Source organism: Gavia stellata, chromosome 24 (genome assembly GCF_030936135.1).
Source record: "Gavia stellata isolate bGavSte3 chromosome 24, bGavSte3.hap2, whole genome shotgun sequence".
Taxonomy (NCBI): Eukaryota; Metazoa; Chordata; class Aves; order Gaviiformes; family Gaviidae; genus Gavia; species Gavia stellata.
Genome location: NC_082617.1, coordinates 7,507,531 through 7,527,519, shown reverse-complemented (window position 1 = coordinate 7,527,519; position 19,989 = coordinate 7,507,531). Strand labels below are relative to the sequence as shown.

At 41.6% G+C, this 19,989-nt stretch overlaps 1 protein-coding gene across 1 annotated transcript in view; it reads left to right on the top strand.

The window, feature by feature from the left end:
- The window catches only part of FNBP1 (formin binding protein 1), a 96,474-nt gene extending 86,680 nt beyond the window's left edge, over positions 1-9,794 (top strand). The window contains exons 11-16 of the mRNA XM_059829002.1: positions 411-425; positions 4,334-4,443; positions 7,270-7,402; positions 8,493-8,614; positions 9,070-9,206; positions 9,616-9,794. Of these exons, the coding sequence (XP_059684985.1) occupies positions 411-425; positions 4,334-4,443; positions 7,270-7,402; positions 8,493-8,614; positions 9,070-9,206; positions 9,616-9,794 (696 nt within the window). The remainder of the gene's footprint in view (positions 1-410; positions 426-4,333; positions 4,444-7,269; positions 7,403-8,492; positions 8,615-9,069; positions 9,207-9,615) is intronic.
- The last annotated feature ends 10,195 nt before the right edge of the window (positions 9,795-19,989 follow it).

The window sequence follows — 19,989 nt, the reverse complement described above, 5'->3', positions numbered from 1 at the left end:
TTTCGGTACATTTTTGATCTAAAGTGACTTGCATACATTTGCAAGTTCTGAGGTTTCTTTCCCACTTCAGAGATGTTACTGTAATGAGAAAAGGCACGGTTGTTGTTGTTGTAGCTGCTGCAAATAAGGCAATTCAGGCCAGATTTTTACCTGCAGTGCTAAAGCAGATGTGTAGAGGTACAACACTTTTTCTGTTTCTGGTGAGGAAACGGCAGCTGACTGATAATGCTGGCCCATCGTGTGAACTTTTGCACAGATCTGTTAGTGTTACCCATTTTGCCTTCCAACAGCAAGGGAATTATGTGTCATTTTATTGTAACATCAGTCTGAAAAAGTTCCTCTTCTACTGATGCACTGTTGTTTTTTCTCTTTCTCCCCCCATCCCGTTTCTCTCCAATTTTTACATGAAGCTTTCTCTCAAGCTGGTAAGCACATTTACAGCATGCCTGTCCTGTGTTTTAATCACAATTTTCCGTGTGTGTTTTAATGTGCACTGTGCCACATGTGACATGACACTGAAATTAACTGTTAAATTTGTTTCTTCTTTGTGTCTGCTTTTTTTGATATTTATCAGATAACTCTGAATACACAGGTCTGGAGTCTAATAGAGGTGATCAGAATTCAGTCTTTCTAATAAGCTGCTAAAAAATTAACTCTAACACATAGTTAGTTTTCACTTTTATAATCTAGGGCTATGAAAATGTAGAAAAGCAGTATTGAGTAATTCTGCTACTTCATAAGTATACATTAAAACATTTAAAGAAAAAAAAAAAAAAGTCTCTGCTTGCTGGACCTTTTCCAGAGAGAAATGCATGTCTTTTGTGTAACATAGCTGCAAAGTTTGCTTTCCATGTCCAGGTATTGCTGGGAATCTGCATCATTATCACCTACATTTTACAGCCCTATGTAGTCCTTCAGAATAACTAATAATGATATTAATTAAAGTTCTCTAAACCTTAACCAACAAGGTTAACTCAGTCTGATTTGAACTTGCAAATTGAGAGATATACATATATATGAATCCTAAATTCTATCTTGGATGCAGCTGGGAAGGTTTCTTGAACTACGGTAAGATAATATGTTACTGAGTTGGAAAGGGAAGGGGTGAACATATTTGGGAAAGCAAATTATGTGTTGAACTTCATACACAAGGTACCATAACTGCTTGAGATGCTCCACACCTTGATATGTTGCTGACAGCTTGTCTACATTACTTTGCCCTTCACGAGCCCAATCACAAGGAGAATGCGACTGGTTTGCTGACCCACTTCATGCCAGCATGCAAGAGCTGCAAATGACTGATGGCAGTTTTGGAGAGCTTCAGAAGATCTGCAGTAGCACCTTAACTGCATTAGCTTGAAAGTTTTCTTATTCCTCACCAGTCAGTGCCTTTAGGTGTTCTCTCCCACCTACACATACATTGTTCTTGGATAGACTGTGGACCTGTTCTGTTCATAGCAGCTTATTCGGAGGAAATGCATGGGCCAGGAAAGCTACCTGCTGTAGCTCTGGAGGTTTCAGGTCCTGCTGCTTCTCTGTCAACACAGTGACTTGCTTGGGCTCCATTAGCAATATTGCTTCTCACTGAAGACCTGTGGTGGGCCTGAGGAATGATGGAAATCTCTAGCTTACTTGCGAACCTTGGTACTTCTGGCTGGTAGTCCAATGCATTTATACCAGGGATTTCCATTTGTTGTTTTCCTAGTCACAGTGCTAGTATGTTGTGTAGAAGGGCAAAGCCTTTGTATGTAGGAATAAATCCTTCCAAAATAAATGGCTGACCTGGCCTTTCCCCAAGATTTGCACGAATCAGAAAGATGTGCAGAGAGGGCTGAGACCTGCATGCACCTCAGGCAAAGGAAATCGCCTTGTTCGTAATTTCCTCTTGGATCCTAGCTGTACAAGAGCCAGAACCGGGGCTGATAAACCTCATGCTCTCCCCATATGTAGCTTCAGCCCAGAAATTGGTCCTAACATGGTCTCTTTTTTCACAGTCCTTCATCTTGGGACAATTTGCATCCTAAATCCCAGTATCTTTATGTAAGGAAATCTAGTGGGCACTGGCTCTGCTGGTCCTATGATAACACATCAAAAATAGCACAGATTCTCCACCACCACTCACTGTTGAAGCATTTCTAAAAACGTAGGAAATGTTCACTACCTGAGAGATAGCCCAGGTGTGTTTTTGCTTGAAAGCATGAAATGTGCCCAGCATGTGCAAAAATTGCTCCTTGACTCTTCCTTTTGGAAAAGGAACTGTAGCTTCTGTTGTGATGGAAAATTATTGAGCATGGAATAAAGTCTGAGTGAGATCACCTCCTGGTCTCAGGCATGCATTTCTATGCAACACTAATGCTTTGGTCTGAAGCATTGTGAAGAAAGATACTGAATTTAGTCCAACCTAGAGCTTTTGAATGAAGTTGAAGAATCAAAAAGAAGATGCTCTTCCAAATTTGTTTAACTACATCTGTTACATTGTCCTAATACGTAACTGGGGATATTTTCAAGCATATCTGTCTCTTCTGCTTAAATTGAGAAGACTGTTATGTAGTCTTTCCTCTATCTGTTTGTTTATTTACAAAGCTACATCCAGATGCTTTGCCTTAAAAAGATACGTATGGCTTTAGTGTGTAGATTATCCATAAAATATATTGAATCACTCTCATGTCTAGTGTGATGTGGGAGTTGCTATCAAGCAAAATATTATTATCATTAAACAATGAATTAAAATAGATCTCTCCTGTACCATGCACAGCAGGTAATGTAAGCACTGCTAAGACTTCATGTGGTTAAAGTTTCAGAATGAGTGTAACTCAGTTGTTTCCTTCATTTGTCTTAAATTTGCTTTCTCATTGTCTTATGAAATGGAATTTTAAGTGTATTATTACACAGATGATCAAGGCTTAACTAGACACATATGCTGTCTTTTACTGAAGATCAGTATGGCAGCAATTTCATTAGGTTTGCCTGTTCTGTTATTTTGAAACGGCTAGACCATTTCAGAGGAGGAGTTGACCTGTCTGTAGTTGTCCTCCATCCCTCTGACACCCACACGCTTTCTTTCTAAACAGCTTGTTCTGCAAATGCAGAAGAAAAAGAGTACTGTCTCAGAGCACATTCAGTGCGGAGTTGAAAGGGTCTAACGGGCAGCTTTTGTGGCAGAGTTTCCACTAAATCACACTCCTCAGAGAGAGAGATTTGGCATTTTAGTAAGACTAATGTTGCAACTCTGCTCACAAGCTTTCAGTAAGCTGCTGGGCCATTGAATTTGGTTACTCAGCAATGTGTTTTTACCCTTCTTTCTCCCATAGGCCGGTATTCCCCCTTAGAAATGGGACATGGAATGAGCAGAAACCAAAACAGGAAAAACCTGTACAAATTCAAGATTATGTACAAGAACCTCATTCCCTTATGGTGCAACTAATTAGTATTGATGTGTGTTAAGTGTAGCCCACCCAAACTGCCCCCCTTGCCTTCTTGCAAGACAAAAATAGGTAGTACTTTGAAGAAAACAGTATGGATGTATTTTGTGTGTCATCTGTCTGCTGTATCAAATTGAGGCAATCAAGAAGAGGCATAGCAGTTTGAAGGCAGAAAAGGGCAGAATCACACAAAGGTAACCACTGTGGTCTTCAAATTTTGTTCTTTGGTTATGATTTCAAATTGATTGCTTCTATGGCTTTGATGTAACTCCTGATTTTTATGCTAGTACAAGTGAGAGAGATAAAAATTAGAGGCTTTGACACGGAATGTGGATCCTGGAAAGTAAGCAGTGTGTTTTTTAAACTGCAGAATGCCAGAGGAAGTGCTTCTGTTACTTTAGTGAGTTCAGGAGAGCCCTGACATAAATTAACTGTATTGGACCAACACTCAGACTATGCAGAGCAACCCAGCAATTAGTAGTGTACATGAGAAGTGTGACTGTGACACAGGAGTAAAAGCTAGCAACTGCTTTTATGGGGATGCTGTTTGTAGCAGAGTGGAGGTAGGCAGGAAAGATCAGCTTTCCATGAGAATGGAACTCTGTTAAATAAAATCTGATTATAACTATAGATAAAAATAGTTTCTCAGCTTTGCCATTGAATTCTAGCATTCTTTGGTGATCTCCCATTAGCCGTTTGGCATGGAAGTGGGATGTGGTCCTGGCATTATTTCTAAGGCATCCAGATTCCTAACCATTCAGGGACTGATAACTCTCAATACAAATGATAACAATGCTTCAGACCATTGTGATTTTGCACAGATTTTTGTGAGCTGTTTTCAAAATGCAATCCTGAAGGATTCTTTCAGGCTCTGAATTTTTTTTTTCCCCCCTCCGTTCCACTCTGTGCAGGGAGCAGGGCCAGAAGACTTCAGCAATCTCCCACCTGAGCAAAGAAGAAAGAAACTTCAGCAAAAAGTCGATGAACTAAACAAAGACATTCAGAAGGAGATGGATCAAAGGTATGTCAAACCTCTCCAATGAAGAATTAAATCAGTATTCTCATATAGAACAGAAACAACTAAAATATAAGAAAGAACAAATAAGAACAAGGTTCTGTCTTTGTTTATGTTCCAAGAAAAAAAGAACGAGAGTTTCTATGGCTAAAAACACCTGAGAGATGCAAGGCTCTCCACAACTCAGATTCTGAAATGAGTTATTTAATTTTGGCTGATGTAGGTTAGAGCTGGGGCAAAAAGCTGGCTTTCTGTATTCCATTCTCCCATGTCAGTGTAACGCATATTCTGCCTTTGGAATCATGAGAAGATCCTAGTATAAGGATGGGAATGATATAAGTGTAGCAATTAGGCAGTTTTCCCTTCTTTCTGGAGCTGCTTTCTTGGGCTTTTGCAGGAGAGCAGCAGTTTAATCATGAGCCAGACAAAGGTTACTGTTAGATAAACTAGGTTTGTTTCTTGATGTGAGCTGTTCCTGAGGGTGTTTTTAAGGAAAGAACAGGGTGTAAATATAGCATCAGTCAGAGGTACAATCATAGACTTCTCAGCACTAAGCAGAGTGCCTATTACTATATGATGGGCATGGGTAGATCCCAACAAGAGAGGCTATTACAAGCACGATAACGTTGTCAAAAGTGCTGATTGATTGGTGTGTGTCTTAAGGCTCTCTGATCTGTAGCTTACGTTTCCTGGAAGCAGAAAGATAACGACTCCTGTGCTTTTGTGGGTGCTTTTTCTACAAGGCTGCATTTATTCTGGTTGAGAATAAGGCTATTTTAGTTACACATTTTTTATTGATTCTGGCAGCCTGTATTTGTTGCTTTGTGTTTGTTCACATTCTGCAGTTGCATTAAAGATTCAGCATGTTGTGTTTGCAAGAGACAGAACTTTTCTTCCCTGAATGCTTTCAAGACTTAGCCTCTCCAGTACTAGTCTATCCCTAAATACCGCTTTGCGTTTGTACAGATGTGCCTGTGTTTTCTGCTAGCTCGCTTTGAAGAACCTGTTTATTTGGTGTGGTAACCCAAGCTTTCTTCTTTGTTTTATATAATGAATAAGCAAGGAAAACTGCACGTGGTTTTATGATTTCTCATTGCTTTGGTTTTTCCCTCTGTGGTAACTTACAGATTTTCCTTTCTGCTCTGTATTGATTCTGAGGTAACCCAATGTTCAAATCGGCTATGAAATCAGAGCAGAACCAAGTTATTTTAAATAAAGATAGTATATGATTGAGGAAGTAGCACCAGCAGTTAAATAAGAGTTAAAAGAAATAGTAATAATCATGACTCATATGTTTGCAATATTGTCCCTTAGGGCTTCAACCACAGAGCAGTCCCACTTCCTTGCCACCCACACTTTTTCCCATTTTCTGTACACACAAAGCAAAGGCAGGCACAGGATTGCAATTGTCAAGAGTTTGGTGGGAAACTCTAAAATATAAAGAGTGTTAACTTGAGTCGTGGGACTCGCATTAACCTTTCTACCCCCAAGTAATGCCTAGAGAAAAGCTGAATAGTTGCTCCAGTAATACAGGAAATCAGCTCATAAGTCCACCCTCTCTAAGCTCTGAAATGTTCATCATCACGCAGATAACTATTTTCTTTAAGTTCAGCCTCAACTTGCCTCAGTTCAAAGGCAGCACACTGCTGTCAGTGAGAGCTCCGCAGGCTTTCCTAAGGGAGCTCATGAAGGCATGTACTACATTAATCTTGGCCTTACAGTACCACGTTCATCATAGCAGAACTTAAAATTAACATCTCTGAAACCCTAGGTGTTTGGCATCTGGGTTGATACGAAACACAGACCCCAGAAAGAGCCTAGTAAAAATGCTGTATAACTTAACAGGGTGCAGGGTCGCATTATGTGGCCTAAGGTCCATCTGTCGCTGTGCTGTGACAAATGCAAACCATCTGGATTTAGCTTCATTTTAAGCAGTGTGAAATAAATACCTTATAAATGATTTGGGTTGCAAAAGACAAACTGCAACAGGCAGGGTGAGAATTTCTGGTTAGCGCTCCATTTTTATTATTAATATGTCCACATCCAGCTCTTTGTCCCAGTTTCTCAACTGGATTTCAGCCCATGATAGAGAATAATGATGCAACTGTTTGTCTGTGCCCCAAAAACTGGGATGATATTAATCTAGAAAGTTGAAGCTGTCATTCATTGCAATGGTTGCGAGATTTTTTTATTTTTCACTTTTTCCCCAGGGTTAGCAAGTAAAAATCGTAGTACTAAATAAAAGAACGTGTCAGGCTAAAAGTCAATACCAAATTCCTCCTTTTGCCTTGCAAAAGGCCACTGTCCAAGAATTCAGGCATTTTTCCACTAAGATTCTTCAAGCTGAGCATGTGGAGCTTGAATCATTTGGCCTAAATGTGTTGTGTGCTTGTATCGACACAGCACATCTCCTGTGTAGCTTCACTATCCTCTCTCTAGTGAGACTCCTGCTGCCAGCCTGGCTCACATGAAGAACCCTCAGCTGCCTGTAGAGTGAGGAGCTCCTTTTAATATAGGAGCTTGAAGAGTTTGGCTTGTGTACAATGTCTCTGTCATGTCACTTTGTAGGTAAAGGCGTCACTCACTTTTTTCCATCTCTGACAGTGTAAATTCTCTTCTGGCAGGTGATTTTACTGTTTGTTTTTTTTTTTTAATGGCTGTTCTATACAGGGTAAAAGCCCCTGTCTGGATATTCTGTTACCTTTGTAACCAATTAGGCTTGAACCACAGAATAAAGAAGAGGCAGTATATTATCGTTTCATTTGCCCTCATTTAGAGAAAGCCCCCACCTGCACTAACACTTACATGTTTTGTTTTTCTTCTGTCTCTCAGAGATGCCTTAACAAAAATGAAAGATGTGTATATCAAGAACCCACAGATGGGAGATGCAGCAAGTGTGGACCAGAGATTAGCAGAACTTGGACAGAACATTGAAAAGTTACGATTAGAAGTTCAGAAATTTGAGGTATGGGAAGAGACATTTCAGTAAAATGTAGCTCAGCGTATGCTCAGTTCTAAGCAGATGCTTCATTGCTTTTCCAGATGTATTGATGCATTTTCTTACCATGTATGGGTAAGTGCTACTTAAGCACTTGCATTAATTGCGATCTTTGAGCCTGTTTGCGTAACATAAACATGCACCATCTCTTGTGACAGTCAGCCAACAATCCTGATGTTTAATTTGCCACAGAAAACAAACTGCACTAAGTGGTGGGTAAGAGAAAATGTAGTGCTCTCTGGACTGCCCAGAGGGGTTCAGATGCTTATTTAATTAATTAAATAATTTGAAGTATCATGTTACAGATGTCTGGAAAATCAGGAACATAAATGTAAAGCACCATTTATAGTCTAACAGCAAGATAGAAGCCTTCAGATAAGATAAAATATGTTTTAAGGAATAGTCTGCCATTAACAGGAAGCTTCTTAGAGATACAAAATCTCAAGAGCACAAGGAGTATTTGGAATATATGAAGCCATTATAACTACATGAGAAGGATTATAGGGCTGAGAAAAGACTTCATTCTGTAAGTCAGGCTACGTACATAAATAGATACAGCCCGTTAATTTTAGATGTTTCCTTATAGTTGTTGGCTTTACTACCCACTGCTTTCTTATCCATTTGAAAATCACCGGGTCTTTCATTCTGCCCAGCTTTAGTCCTCTTTTGCATTCAGCAGTCACTGACATTGCTGCATTTCTGGTGTTACTGAGACTATAAGCTGCCACACGTCTTTTTACTTTATTGTGACTAGAGCAGCAGCATCTCCCAACAGCTGTTGTTAACTGCATCTCTTGGGTCACACTGTTTTCGGCAGCCGGTGTCAAAAAAGAATCGAGTTTTCAGTAGGGGTGTTTTTGGCAAGACCAATAGACTTAATATGCACGAAATCTATTCCCCCTGACAACTGCAACCCAAAGGAAAATTCAAATATGTTTACAATCTGATTTTGGTTCCATAGTCTGATAGTCAGATATGACACAGCAGAGTAAAAGCAACATCTATCGCCTTGCAATTTGAAGCATGAGAGATGTGTGAGACTGCTTTCCCCTTGCAGGGCTGGCTGGCTGAGGTGGAGGGCAGGCTACCCATGCGGACTGAACAGGCCCGGCGGCAGAGTGGACTGTATGAAGCCCAGAACACTTCAGCAGTGAACAGCTGTGCGCAGGACCGGGAGAGGTACAGTATCTGTACAGAGCTGTCCTGTTCCAGCTGATAACAGGACCGGCTTTCCTTAGTTAGCTAATCAGGAAAACTGTAGCTCTGCAGCATTCAGAAACTTATTCTGTAACCAGACTAAAGGCAGGCACTCCATGAAGTGCCTGATTTTAGCATATAGAAGATCCCAACTGTGAGCTACTTTTCTGAATATGATGAAATATATAATAGCCCCTGTGAAGGTGAGTGAGGCAGGTGCATTTTTTTCACAGCTTTTGATGGAAAAAATGACTGGTCTTACCCATTACGTTGTGACAGCTGCTAGTGGTAACAGCCAGTTCTGAGCATGCTTTGGAGTTGCTGAGCTGCTCCAGCTACAGTTGCTCACCTTGCCTTAAGTGTCTGGTAACCAAGTCATTCTCTTTGCTCCTGAGACTGGTTGCTATAGTTGCTGTGTATTTTCCTCTCTTGAGCAGCCCAGATGGCAGTTACACAGAAGAGCAAAGCCAGGAGACTGAGATGAAAGTACCTGCAACGGATTTTGACGATGAATTTGATGATGAAGAACCACTACCCACCATAGGAACATGTAAAGCGCTCTATACATTTGAAGGTATCGCTCAAACTTTACTCTCATTTCACTTACTGTTTTGTTTAGTTCGTATGGCAAGGACAAGAGGAAAACCTTCATTTAACCCCTGCAGTGTTTAAATAGACAAAGAAAGGGCAAGTGAGGCTCTGGCATGATTCTTTTTCTTAGAGAGGCCCCAAGACAGTGATTTGTCTCCTGTTATGCAGGGACTCTGCAAGAAAAAGAAACAGAAGTCTGATATCAGGATCACATTCATGTGGTTCTGTCTGGCGACCACAGTGTGTACGCAATCACGTGCTCTTGTTCTTGCTGCTCGTTATGCCACGAAGGTTGCGTCAGCATGTCATCAGTGTGCCCTGAGCACCCCCCACTACATCTGTGGTTCCTATTGTGCAGGACAGCCTAAACTCTGTGTTACTGTGTCTTTCAGGTCAGAATGAAGGAACCATTTCTGTAGCAGAAGGAGAAATGCTCTATGTAATAGAAGAAGACAAAGGTGATGGGTGGACACGAATCCGAAGGAATGAAGATGAGGAGGGCTATGTCCCTACATCATATGTTGAAGTCTATTTGGACAAAAATGCCAAAGGTGCTATGACTTATATTTAATACTATTATTATTACTTTATTTGCTTTCACAGAGATATCCAACCATGAAACTGCTCTGTGTTGCAGATAGAGCCTTTTAAAAGTCTGTACAATGCCACAAGGTGCATTATTTTGTACGTGGACTAATACGGCTTGCTGTACTGCAAAACGTGCTTTTTATTGATCAGAGAGGGATAGTGTGCTAGACTGTAAAACTAGAGGGGAGATGCAGCCTTTCCTAGACAGTGCTTGTTCAACTGTCACTGCCATTGCACGCCCGACTTAGTGCAGGAAACACAAAGCCATTTGGAATAACATGGGCTCTCCTCAGATATCCAGGTGGCATCTCAGACACATTCACAAGTCAGCTGTTTGTCCCAAACTGATTCAGTGGAATGTTATATAGGAAATATTGAGACTGCTGTTTTGTGTCTGTGTGGTAGCTTTTCAGAGCCTAATGTGTTCTGTGGACCTTTTGGGTTGAAACATGGTCATCATTTAGTTAGTGTGTTTGGAAGGGGAAGGAGAGATCTTGCCAAAACCTGTCTACCTAGCACTCTGCAGTCCTTGATAAATCAGTAAAACATTAAGAAAGATCCTCTATTCTTTCCCACCTTGATACATTTCAGAAGATGTATTTGCTGTTTCAGATGACCATAACTAATGGTTTAATCTTTTGCTCACTCAAGATCAGTGGAGACATTCAGAGCTTACACTCGGCAATCTTCTGTTTCGTTGTTGCTTTTAACTCCTCACAAGTAGGTGTGTTGTGTAAGCAAGCAATGCTACAGGGGAATCCTGGATAGAATATATGCTAGCACCGTGAATACCTGGTAATGTAATACACCAAGAAATCAAAAGACTTTAGTCCTGTTTTAAATCAGGATGTGTTTGAAGTCCACTGTTAAATAATTTATGTGTTTTTTTCAGTAACTTAATCTTTCAGATTATTTTTGTGTTTCCTAGACTTTAGAGTTCTTGGTGTGAAACAAGCTGCCTCATCCAATTTAAAGGAAAACAGAACCATTCTCCTTGGGATTTATGGACAGTAGGAAGAGAGGAGTAGGACTCTCTCTTTAAACAAACACTATAACTTGATCAGTTCAGTGTCTTGGATTCAGTATTAAACAGTGCAGTGCCTTGTCTGCTGCAGATCAAAGTCTGGGGATTTGTTTTATTTTGCCATAATACGGTAGTTTTATGTTTGTGTTGGCAAATACAGGGTCAGTTGAGATGCGAGAGTGCAAAAAGCTCAGCCCCTCTGTCGGCTTTTATTAACCTTTGAAAGAGGAACGTGGATTGTACGTTCTCCTTCCTTCATACTCAGAACAAGGCAGAAAGCACAGAATGGGAGATCCCATCTCTTATCCCTGTGTTCCCTCCTATGGAGATCGACTGCTTTATGTGTGGCAATAGTTGAAAGCAACGTTATTATTCTGCTGGAAAATTTGTTGTTCAGCGGTGTAGGCAGCTTGAAACAGCTAAGCTGGTGTGGCATCTAAATCTGTCCTAAGTAACAAGCATGGCTCTCCTGCCCTCAGATACGCAGCGTGGTTCACATCAGTGGAACGTTACAGCAAATCACCTATTTACGAGCAGAGCAGCAGGTTGGGTGGGAAGTGAAGCAAAGCGTATCCTGGGTGGGGTGAGAGATCCTCACGCAGTCCTGCTAACTAAACTAGCAAAAGTTTGTCTTTAATTTACCCTTCTGGAGAGAATATTGCAGGAGTATTGCAATACCAGCCAGAAAATCGTATTAGTATGTTAATGGTATTAGATAAGTTAGAGGATGATGCTGAATGATCGTAAAAATGCAGTCTGCTGGGAGTGAAGGCTGATACAGTTGCAGCCACTTCTGTAGCAACGATGGAGGTTTTTCAGATCCTTTTCAGTCTTTCCATTAATTTTGCTGGACTTTAGGAACAAAATCAAATTTATCTGTGAATATCTAATGTAAAGGAACTATAATATTTACCTCTTATTTCTCAGTTCTCTGGTTAAAAAGAAAAACTAAAAGAGAACTTTCCATAAAATGTCCCAGTAGCAGTATAAAGATTTGGGGGAAGTGCTACTGTGTTTAAAAGAAAAACTTTGTTGCAAACTGCAAATTTCTCATTTGAGACATATTAGTAGAAGTGACTTTATGCAGTCCTTGAAACAAAAGCTATGACATTCCTGAAAATGACACTGTAAATCCTGAAGCATTTACAAACTTGAGTAGTTATTTCCTTTTTTTGGAAAGAAGCTTGAGCCGCTGGTACCTCTGAAGGTTAGTTGCATGAAGGGTGGGAGCATTCACACCAGCTCGGGGTACGTTCGTGACTCTTCTAGCCAGCAGAATCAGTCCTGGCTGGGGCGAACCTGCCTGGCTAGGTTGTGCCAGTGCTCTGAGCCCGAGGCAGCTCCGCCTGAGAAACCCAACTGCGAAATGCTTTGTGAAAAGCCGCTTGGCAGCTGGCAAGCTCTTTCAGTCAGCTGAAGCCTGTGTTGTCAGGGCTCTGCTGCCGAACCCGAGATGAATAGGACAGGTAAGTTGTGTGCTGCAGTCACTCTCCTGATGGTAGTCTTCATGGGAGCCGAGCTAGGTCTGCCTACTCCTGCAAATACCTGTGTGAGGGCTGTTTGTAAAGTTTACAATGGTACCTCCAGTCAGAGAGTGTAGCAAACCCTATCACAAAAAAGAACAGTAATATCTATCTTGTTTTGCCTTTTTTTTTTTTTCCAGATGTGTACAAATCACTTCAGAAAATCTCTGAGTAGGTTTGCATAGGCCTGTTCACCTTTTATTCTGCTGGTTTGCTGCTACGGTTGTTTTAAGAGCTCTATTTCAGAAGGTTTTCTTTAGAAGAGATGAATGCACATATCTCCAGCAATGAAAGACTCTGTTAGGTACCGTTCACTCAGCTGATGCATGTATAAGTTCACCTCTTGAAATTTAAATGTGCATCACTATCAATGAAAGTACCAGCCCGACTGTACGAATTTAGTTGTAAACAGCATTATTGTCCTTCCTAATATAAATGAGAGCCGACACAGTTCATTCTCTTTGTGACGCATGCAGGAAACTATTATAAGTGCTAAAAAACATGCAGACTAAGAATGGGATCTGTTGGAAGTAAACTTGTGTTTTGGGGCTTATGCCAAGCTCTAACTGCTAGGGGACGAGGAAGAAAACTCTGTGCACCCATGGGTGTAGCTTCTTGCAGGGCTTTTCTGCACCTGGCAGGTATCTGGTGCTGATGCTGACAACTGTTAAATACAGGAACCAGTTGGGCTTTTTTGCTCAAGACTGACTGTACTGTTAGTGAATCTGGTACCTCATCATCATTTTGGGAGCAAAACTGTCTTTCACTGAGGGATGTTGTGAACTAGTGTGATACACAAAAGAACTTGCATGAAATAACTGGCTTTTATGTAAACCATCCATTCCACCCAACAAAAATGCCATGTTCGCTTCCACCAGAAAGACTGGCTGTTTGGGTGACATGCAAGGAATAGAGGCTGTTTTGTGATGTTAAGCTTCCTGATAAAAAAAATGTTGGAGCCATGGGCTGATTAGCATTTCGGCTCCTTTGCCCCTGTGGGTCTGTTTCTCCTCGCCTGCAATTATATAAATAAATCCTTATAGACAGCTCTGTGATTCTCAGTGTTGCAGCTCTGCTGTTTGTTTGCTGTAACCATTATGCAGAGCCTTGACTTATATAAATAAATAGGTAAAAGTTAACCATGCTGATGCACTTTTTATCTAGGATATATCTGATTATTTAATGCTTGCCAAATTATTTAGGAAACAGTAATTATAAACTGGACTGTGGCTTTTTTAAACCCTTTTGTTAAATACTTGCCCTTAGTTCTCCCAGTATAAAAAAAAAAAATGTATATAACATAACTTAAAACCTAAAGTTACTTGAATTTGAATTGTTTTTATCCTTTTATATATGTATAATTATAAATGGTTTTATAGGCTGTTCTTCTGCGTAACCTAGTTGTTGTTTTGATAACTACTCAGTCCCTCTTATGTTGATAAGCATTTTTGGTTCCTCAGCTGCCTGCATCTGGTTGGTCTTGCATAGAAACTTTTGTGTTAAGGTTTGTTAAATCTGGCCAGTGTGGTTGTTTTGTTTCTATTCTTATTTTTTAAAGAATCATCATCTGTCAGGAATCTCTTTATAGCTTGATGTACCATGGTGTCTTCTTCTAATAAACATTATATTTTCTCATTCCTGTGAGGGGTTTTTTTTTGGTTTGGTTTTTTTTTTTTTTCTAATGGCAATTAATTTAAGTTTAACTTTACTAAGGGAAAGCAAATGGCCCAGAGCTGCTTTTCACCTGCTTTCCCACACTAAGTACAAGTGCAATTACTTTTCAGGAAAAGTATTTTCTTGTGGCTCTGTGAAAACTCTTTCGTGGTGTCATTTGGAGATTTTTCTTTTATGGAAGTGGGTGCAAAGGAGATTGGAAGGTTCCCCTGCTCTCTGGAATGTGAGGGAGGTTTGGGATCATCCTGTATTCCCTTGGATACAGCAGTCTCTTTGGCCAAATCTCACTTCTGGATTGTAGCTTCATTTGGCCACAGAGAAAACTTACCCTCGGCCAGAAGACAGTGGGTATAGGAATGTGACAAAGGATGGGTTTAGAGGCTAAGATTGCTTTCACTTACCTGTTTATTTCTGCACTTGCCTTAAGAATGAAAGGTCTTTGCAGCCTGTTGTGGAAAGGATAGCTAGCCTGCATTCGTCTGGGAAACTCCTTGTGCTTTAGCTTCCTGTTGTTCAGTATCATTCGTGGTCTCTGGAGCTGTCACTTGAACAGATACAGTACTCCTTTGCAGACGGAAAATTAAAAAGCTGTTTTCTCTGTTGCACTAAGAAAGTGCTGGCAAGGTCCTGCTCCCGAGTTTGACGCCCTCCTCCCAGAGGAGAGCAGTGTCCCAGTGATGCTCATCCCCAGGCTGGAGGGAAGGGCTGAGGCTGAATGATTGCTGTTTGAGTGCTGGCAATGCATGCCCGAGTTCAGGAGCCTTCCTTAACCCCTTGTAACCTGGTAGATGCTTGGATGCTGTATTTCCTTTAACCTCCTGCAGGCAGTGCTACTCTTAAGGGATCCTGTTTTCCCCAACCTCTTTCTAATCCAGTCTCTTTTCTTTTTGTCTTTCTTATGTTTTAGATTCCTAAAGGTGTTTGTGCTGGTGCAAGAACCTCGGGGCGAGCTTGTCACAGAAGGAGAAACAAAATGGTCTGTTTACCCTGCAGGCAGTTAAAACACACCCATGGAAAGCCAGACTCACAGTCTTGTCTGGAGTTCCCACTTGAAAAACTCAGACCTAAATTCCATCCCAGTACCATTCAGATGCTTGCTCTTTTTCATGGCATGCTACTTGTGGCTCAGATTAACTTATCAGCCTTTCCCACTCTTCTGCCAGCTTGGCACAGCCCCTCCGTAAAATGTAACCAACACTTCTCCCCCATCCAATTCCTCCCAACACCGGTCAGAGAACTGCTGGCTGCCCTTTGATGCAACGGGTACCCAGAGAGTCCCAAGCATGTACTGGTCTCTCTTCTGTCCTCCCTTGTCCCTCAGTCCATCTGAATGTATGCACTGCTCCATCAGCATTTCACACGGTGCCTTTAGTGCTAATCCTGCGGGTAGTCTCATCAAACAGCTTGGAAGGGAGGTGCGTACACGTGGAAAGCCTCCCCTGGGAACAGTGTTACAGCAGCTGGACTGGGCTCTGAATTTGCGGATATTAAATTTGATCCACGTGCATTATTCAATATTCTGCTTTCCCCAAAAGGTCACTAATACTTGTCAGCCTTTATATTTTTTTTTTAAATCTAGGCTGATGCTCATTCCAAGTATTAAATCCCTATGACCTTGCTGTTTCCTGAAAGCCTTCAAGCTCACGTATGTACGCTTGTTTTCCTGCTTGTTCTCTCTGCCCCCTCCTCTTTACTCCCTCCTTCCTCTCTCCCTCTTCTTTCTCACACACACACACAGACACACACAAACAGAGACACTGGCGTTTTGGTTTGAAGCCCCATTTTGCTCGTCACAAAGACCTCCGTTTTGCTCTCGTTTCAGTCTGCATGCTCGCCCTGTTGCCTTGCCTGCGCCCACCTTCCTGAGGGTCACGTTATTTTGTGGCTCATGGTTGTTAATCTCTTTGCAGTTTTCTTTTGTTGGTTTGTTTTTCAGCGTTTCAGACCTGCCTTCTCCTCCTTTTGCATGACCTCTTGTGCGTTCTCATCAGTTAATGTTTGAGAATTTTTTTAGAAAAATAAAAGAGAAAAGAAAAAAAGAAACCGCGCTCTATTTTGCTCTCCCACCTTGTCATGGACTGGACCTCGACCCAGAAGCCAGACAGGAATTGTGACCATCCTGTTCTCACATGCTTTTATTTGAAACAGAAGTAGCATAAGTGATGCTGGACTTTATCGTGTCATGCAGTGGAGAGAGAGTTGTAAGATCTCCAAGTACCACACGATCTGGACCTCAACTGCCTAAGAAAGGGTCAATTGCTTTCTAAACTTCGATATTCTAACTGTTGGTTTCCTAAGTCTTTACCATTGCTTGGATTTTACAGCCATCTTGTACACATTTGAGCCCCGTAAGAGTCAGTTGCTACTTAATAGCTTCTGAGGGCCTAATCTATTCATAGATCCACACATCACTTGGGGGAATCTACTCGCTCTTAGCGAACTTCAGCATATTTTGTAAAATCCCCAGAATTTGAGAAAATTGATATGGAAGCCACTACGGGCAGTGACCCTAAAATGAAACCTCTCAGGTTTAGTTTGCAGACAAACGTGTGTGTCGTTTTGCTGCCTGCTGTGCTTTTGTGCAGGGTCAGCATACAGAAATGTGTCCAAGAATCAAGTACTCTCCATGTTGGGGGTTGCCTAGGTCATCCCCACTCAGGATGCAGTGACTTTCGAGTTGGGTTACATGTTGTGTTCGTAACTCTGTCCCTTCCTCTCCATTCAAGATACCAACTTTTATTTTTAATAGCACAAAGTCCCTCAGTCCTACAGGCAGTACTGTAGCTGTTGTATTATGGTGCTTAATAGCTGCAAGCATCGACCAGCAAAAGGTTATGTTTTTTAATCTAATTCAAGTGGCTCAGGAGCCTGCGTTGAGAAGCGGGTGATACCAACACTGAGGCCGCTCAGCTACAGTGTTAGCGGCGTCGGAAGGGTCATAATTAAATTACCGTCCTCATCATTGCTGCTACAGTGGTCACTTAACTGTTTAGATCCATGAGCCTCTGGTTGCAGAATGCGATCCGTACGGTTGGCACCGGTGGCTTTGTACAGAGATTTGTGCAAAGGCTTTCTTGCATCCATCCATCAGGGGATCTAAATGGTTAAGCAGTTAACAGGTGTGCAGAAATATCTTTAAAATATTTTTAGCTGCAGTATTTTTATTCTCGTGTCCAATGCACTGTTGAATCAGCAGCTAGAAGAATTCGTTTTCACCTATTGTTGTGCCATCTATGTAAAAATTAGATAAAAGTTTGCTTTTATATATTTAATCTAGGTGGACAGTATATTATTGTCAGCCTCTGTGGAACATTTGAACAATTGCAATGTCTGTGTTGCTGAATAGCGCTTTAGAAGGAGCATTAGCTTTAGCTGACTGACTTTCTTCAAAAGTTTTATTAAAAGACCGTGTATGGAGTTTTTATAAACTTGGCAACTAGTTCCTGAAAGCCCGGAACTTAAAACCTACTGCAAGAAAAAAGTAGCGGCAGTCATGTATTGTAGCCTACACATCTTTATTCTGCTGCCTTTGTTCAGGGTAACGAATGAGTAATTTTTGTAGAATTTACCTTTTGCAAAATCTGAAGGATTAAATACATGACTGGTTTATAAAAACTCTGCTAGCATTTACTAATCTCGCCCAGAAGCGTGGACCGTACATCCTTCAAAACCTCATTATCCCCAGCAAAAGTCTCTAATGCCCTTTCTTAACACCTGTAAATAGAGAAGAAACATATTTACTGATACTGAAAGTTGTGTTTAATGCTGAGTATTTTTCAGAAGTTCATTTAGTTTGATGCATATTGTTCTTTTTGTTTTCCTGCCTGAAGTGTCAAAAGACCTAAAAGAAGCCAAATTCTATTTTAACATGATGATGTCGAGCACTTTTTTTTATTTGTATATGTGTGTGTATGTGTGTTTGAGCACTGATCTCTAGATCTTGGCGGCATCTCAGTGTTGTGATTTCATTGCCAATGTAAAAGGTTCTGGTGTTGCCCATTCATTTCTGGAGACAGAATTCAACCAAATAAAGTGCTTCCATTTGAAAGCGAATACTGACCTTGTAACAATGAGAGGAAAGTCATCCGCATATTTAAATAAACATTTAATTCCAGAAGTGCAGTTTCACTGGACCCTTTTGATCATCCAGAGAAGAAGAAAAATGGTTTTGTCGCTTCTCTTTCCCAATAAAAAAGGCTCTGCCTCTTCGGTGGGGCATCTGCTGTGCTGAGGTTGCCGTTGAGGTTCTGGCCGTTGCTCTCCAGGGACCTTTCTGCCTCCCCACAAACATTCCCAGTCGGGAACGGGAATTTGCCTGTGACTTACTGTTTCAGCCAGGTATAAATGTGACAGCCTGAAACTCCCCTAAACTGCTCTCTTACTCCTCGTTATTCTCCTTGGCTATGGGCTGGATTTGGGTTTTGTGTCCAGCTGTGAAAAATAAGCAGAAACAGCCTGTGCCAGGGGGGTGCATGGACCTAGCTGCTGTATTCAGAAGAACGACGACACCTTCTTACTTTCTTAGGGTTTATTTCATGGAATTTTCAGGTATTTGGAGTATTAAATTGGCTCTGCCTGTACCTTTGACTGACTGTCGCACATAGCTACTTCCCATCGGGTCACTTTGAGACACAATTTTAGCACATTTTTACCTTTCCAGCTGGCACTGAAGGGAGGCTGAAGTGGTTGGGGTTTTGCGGTTTTTTTATTTGGTTGTCTGAGGAGAAAGAAAACCGCACAGCTCTGGTTGGGGCTCTTGGTGTACTTGGGAAGGACGGGGGGATCTTGCCTTTTCCCACCTCAGTCGGAGGCCATGAGAACTGGAAGCTTGGGGAAGGTATTTCCTCTAGCAGAGCGCTATACCTTGTGCTGCCTGTAGTGAATGCTTTGGTTTAATTGCAAGTCTGTCTTTGCAGATGTTTTTGATACTGATGGTTTATACTTTAAACCTGTTGCAAGCCTAGCAAATAATGCATTTGTGCAGGCATGCGTGAACATGCAGATGTATGAAACACAGTAATCTTTCCCTTCACCAAATAATCTGAAAACCAGCTGCATTTCTGCAAGTCTGGGTGAAGATATTTACAATTCCATTTTAATACGCAGGGTTGGTGAATGGCGTGTGTGTCTCTAGCTGAGACAAAACCCCTGGCTGGCTTCTGGACAGCTTCTCCATTACCTCTTAGTCCAGTTCATTGGAAATGGCCTCATCTAGGAGCTGTGAGGATTTGCAGTTGTACAGCTCATAGTAGGTGACACCTGGCTGATAATTTCATTTGAAGCAGCTATAGAGAGTTTTTCCCTCAGGTCAGATTGCCTATTTTTAAAACAGAATTTAATTTGACAGAATCCCTGTCAATTCAGGACAAATCAGTACTGTTTATGAAACAGTGTGCTAGTCTTTGCGTTTTTGGGAAACAATGAATAGGAGGGGGTGTCAGTCTGGCTCTGATTTTGATTTATCTTAAACAGTATTACTATTGCTAACTAGAAATAGAAACAGCACAACTGAATGAGTGATTGAGGGCTGGAAGCTGAAGCCAAGCTGAGGAATAACTGGGAAGAAAATAAAACAAGCTTTACACACACCGGCTGCGTCACAGAACATGTCAGAGTGTGTGGGATGCCACATACTTGGGGATGTGCTGCCGGCGCTAGTGGGCCACAGAGCACAGCTGTGGCCTCGTGAGCGAGCACTCGTGAAGGTGAAGCTGTGGGGCACACGTGCAGTACGTGGTCCTGCATCGCCGGAGGAAGAGCCAGTTCCCCTCTCCGTGGGCTGAGACGTGATGCATGCGTTGTAAGGTGAGAGCGTGGGGCAGACAGAGCAGAGTGCTTGTTGTCTGGGTGTCACAGCTCAGCTGCATCCAAATGGTCTGTCTGCTCATGAGGCTGTCGTCTGGGCATGACAAGAGTTGGGGGAAGAGCGGCTCATGTAAACTGAACTCCCCAGTGCT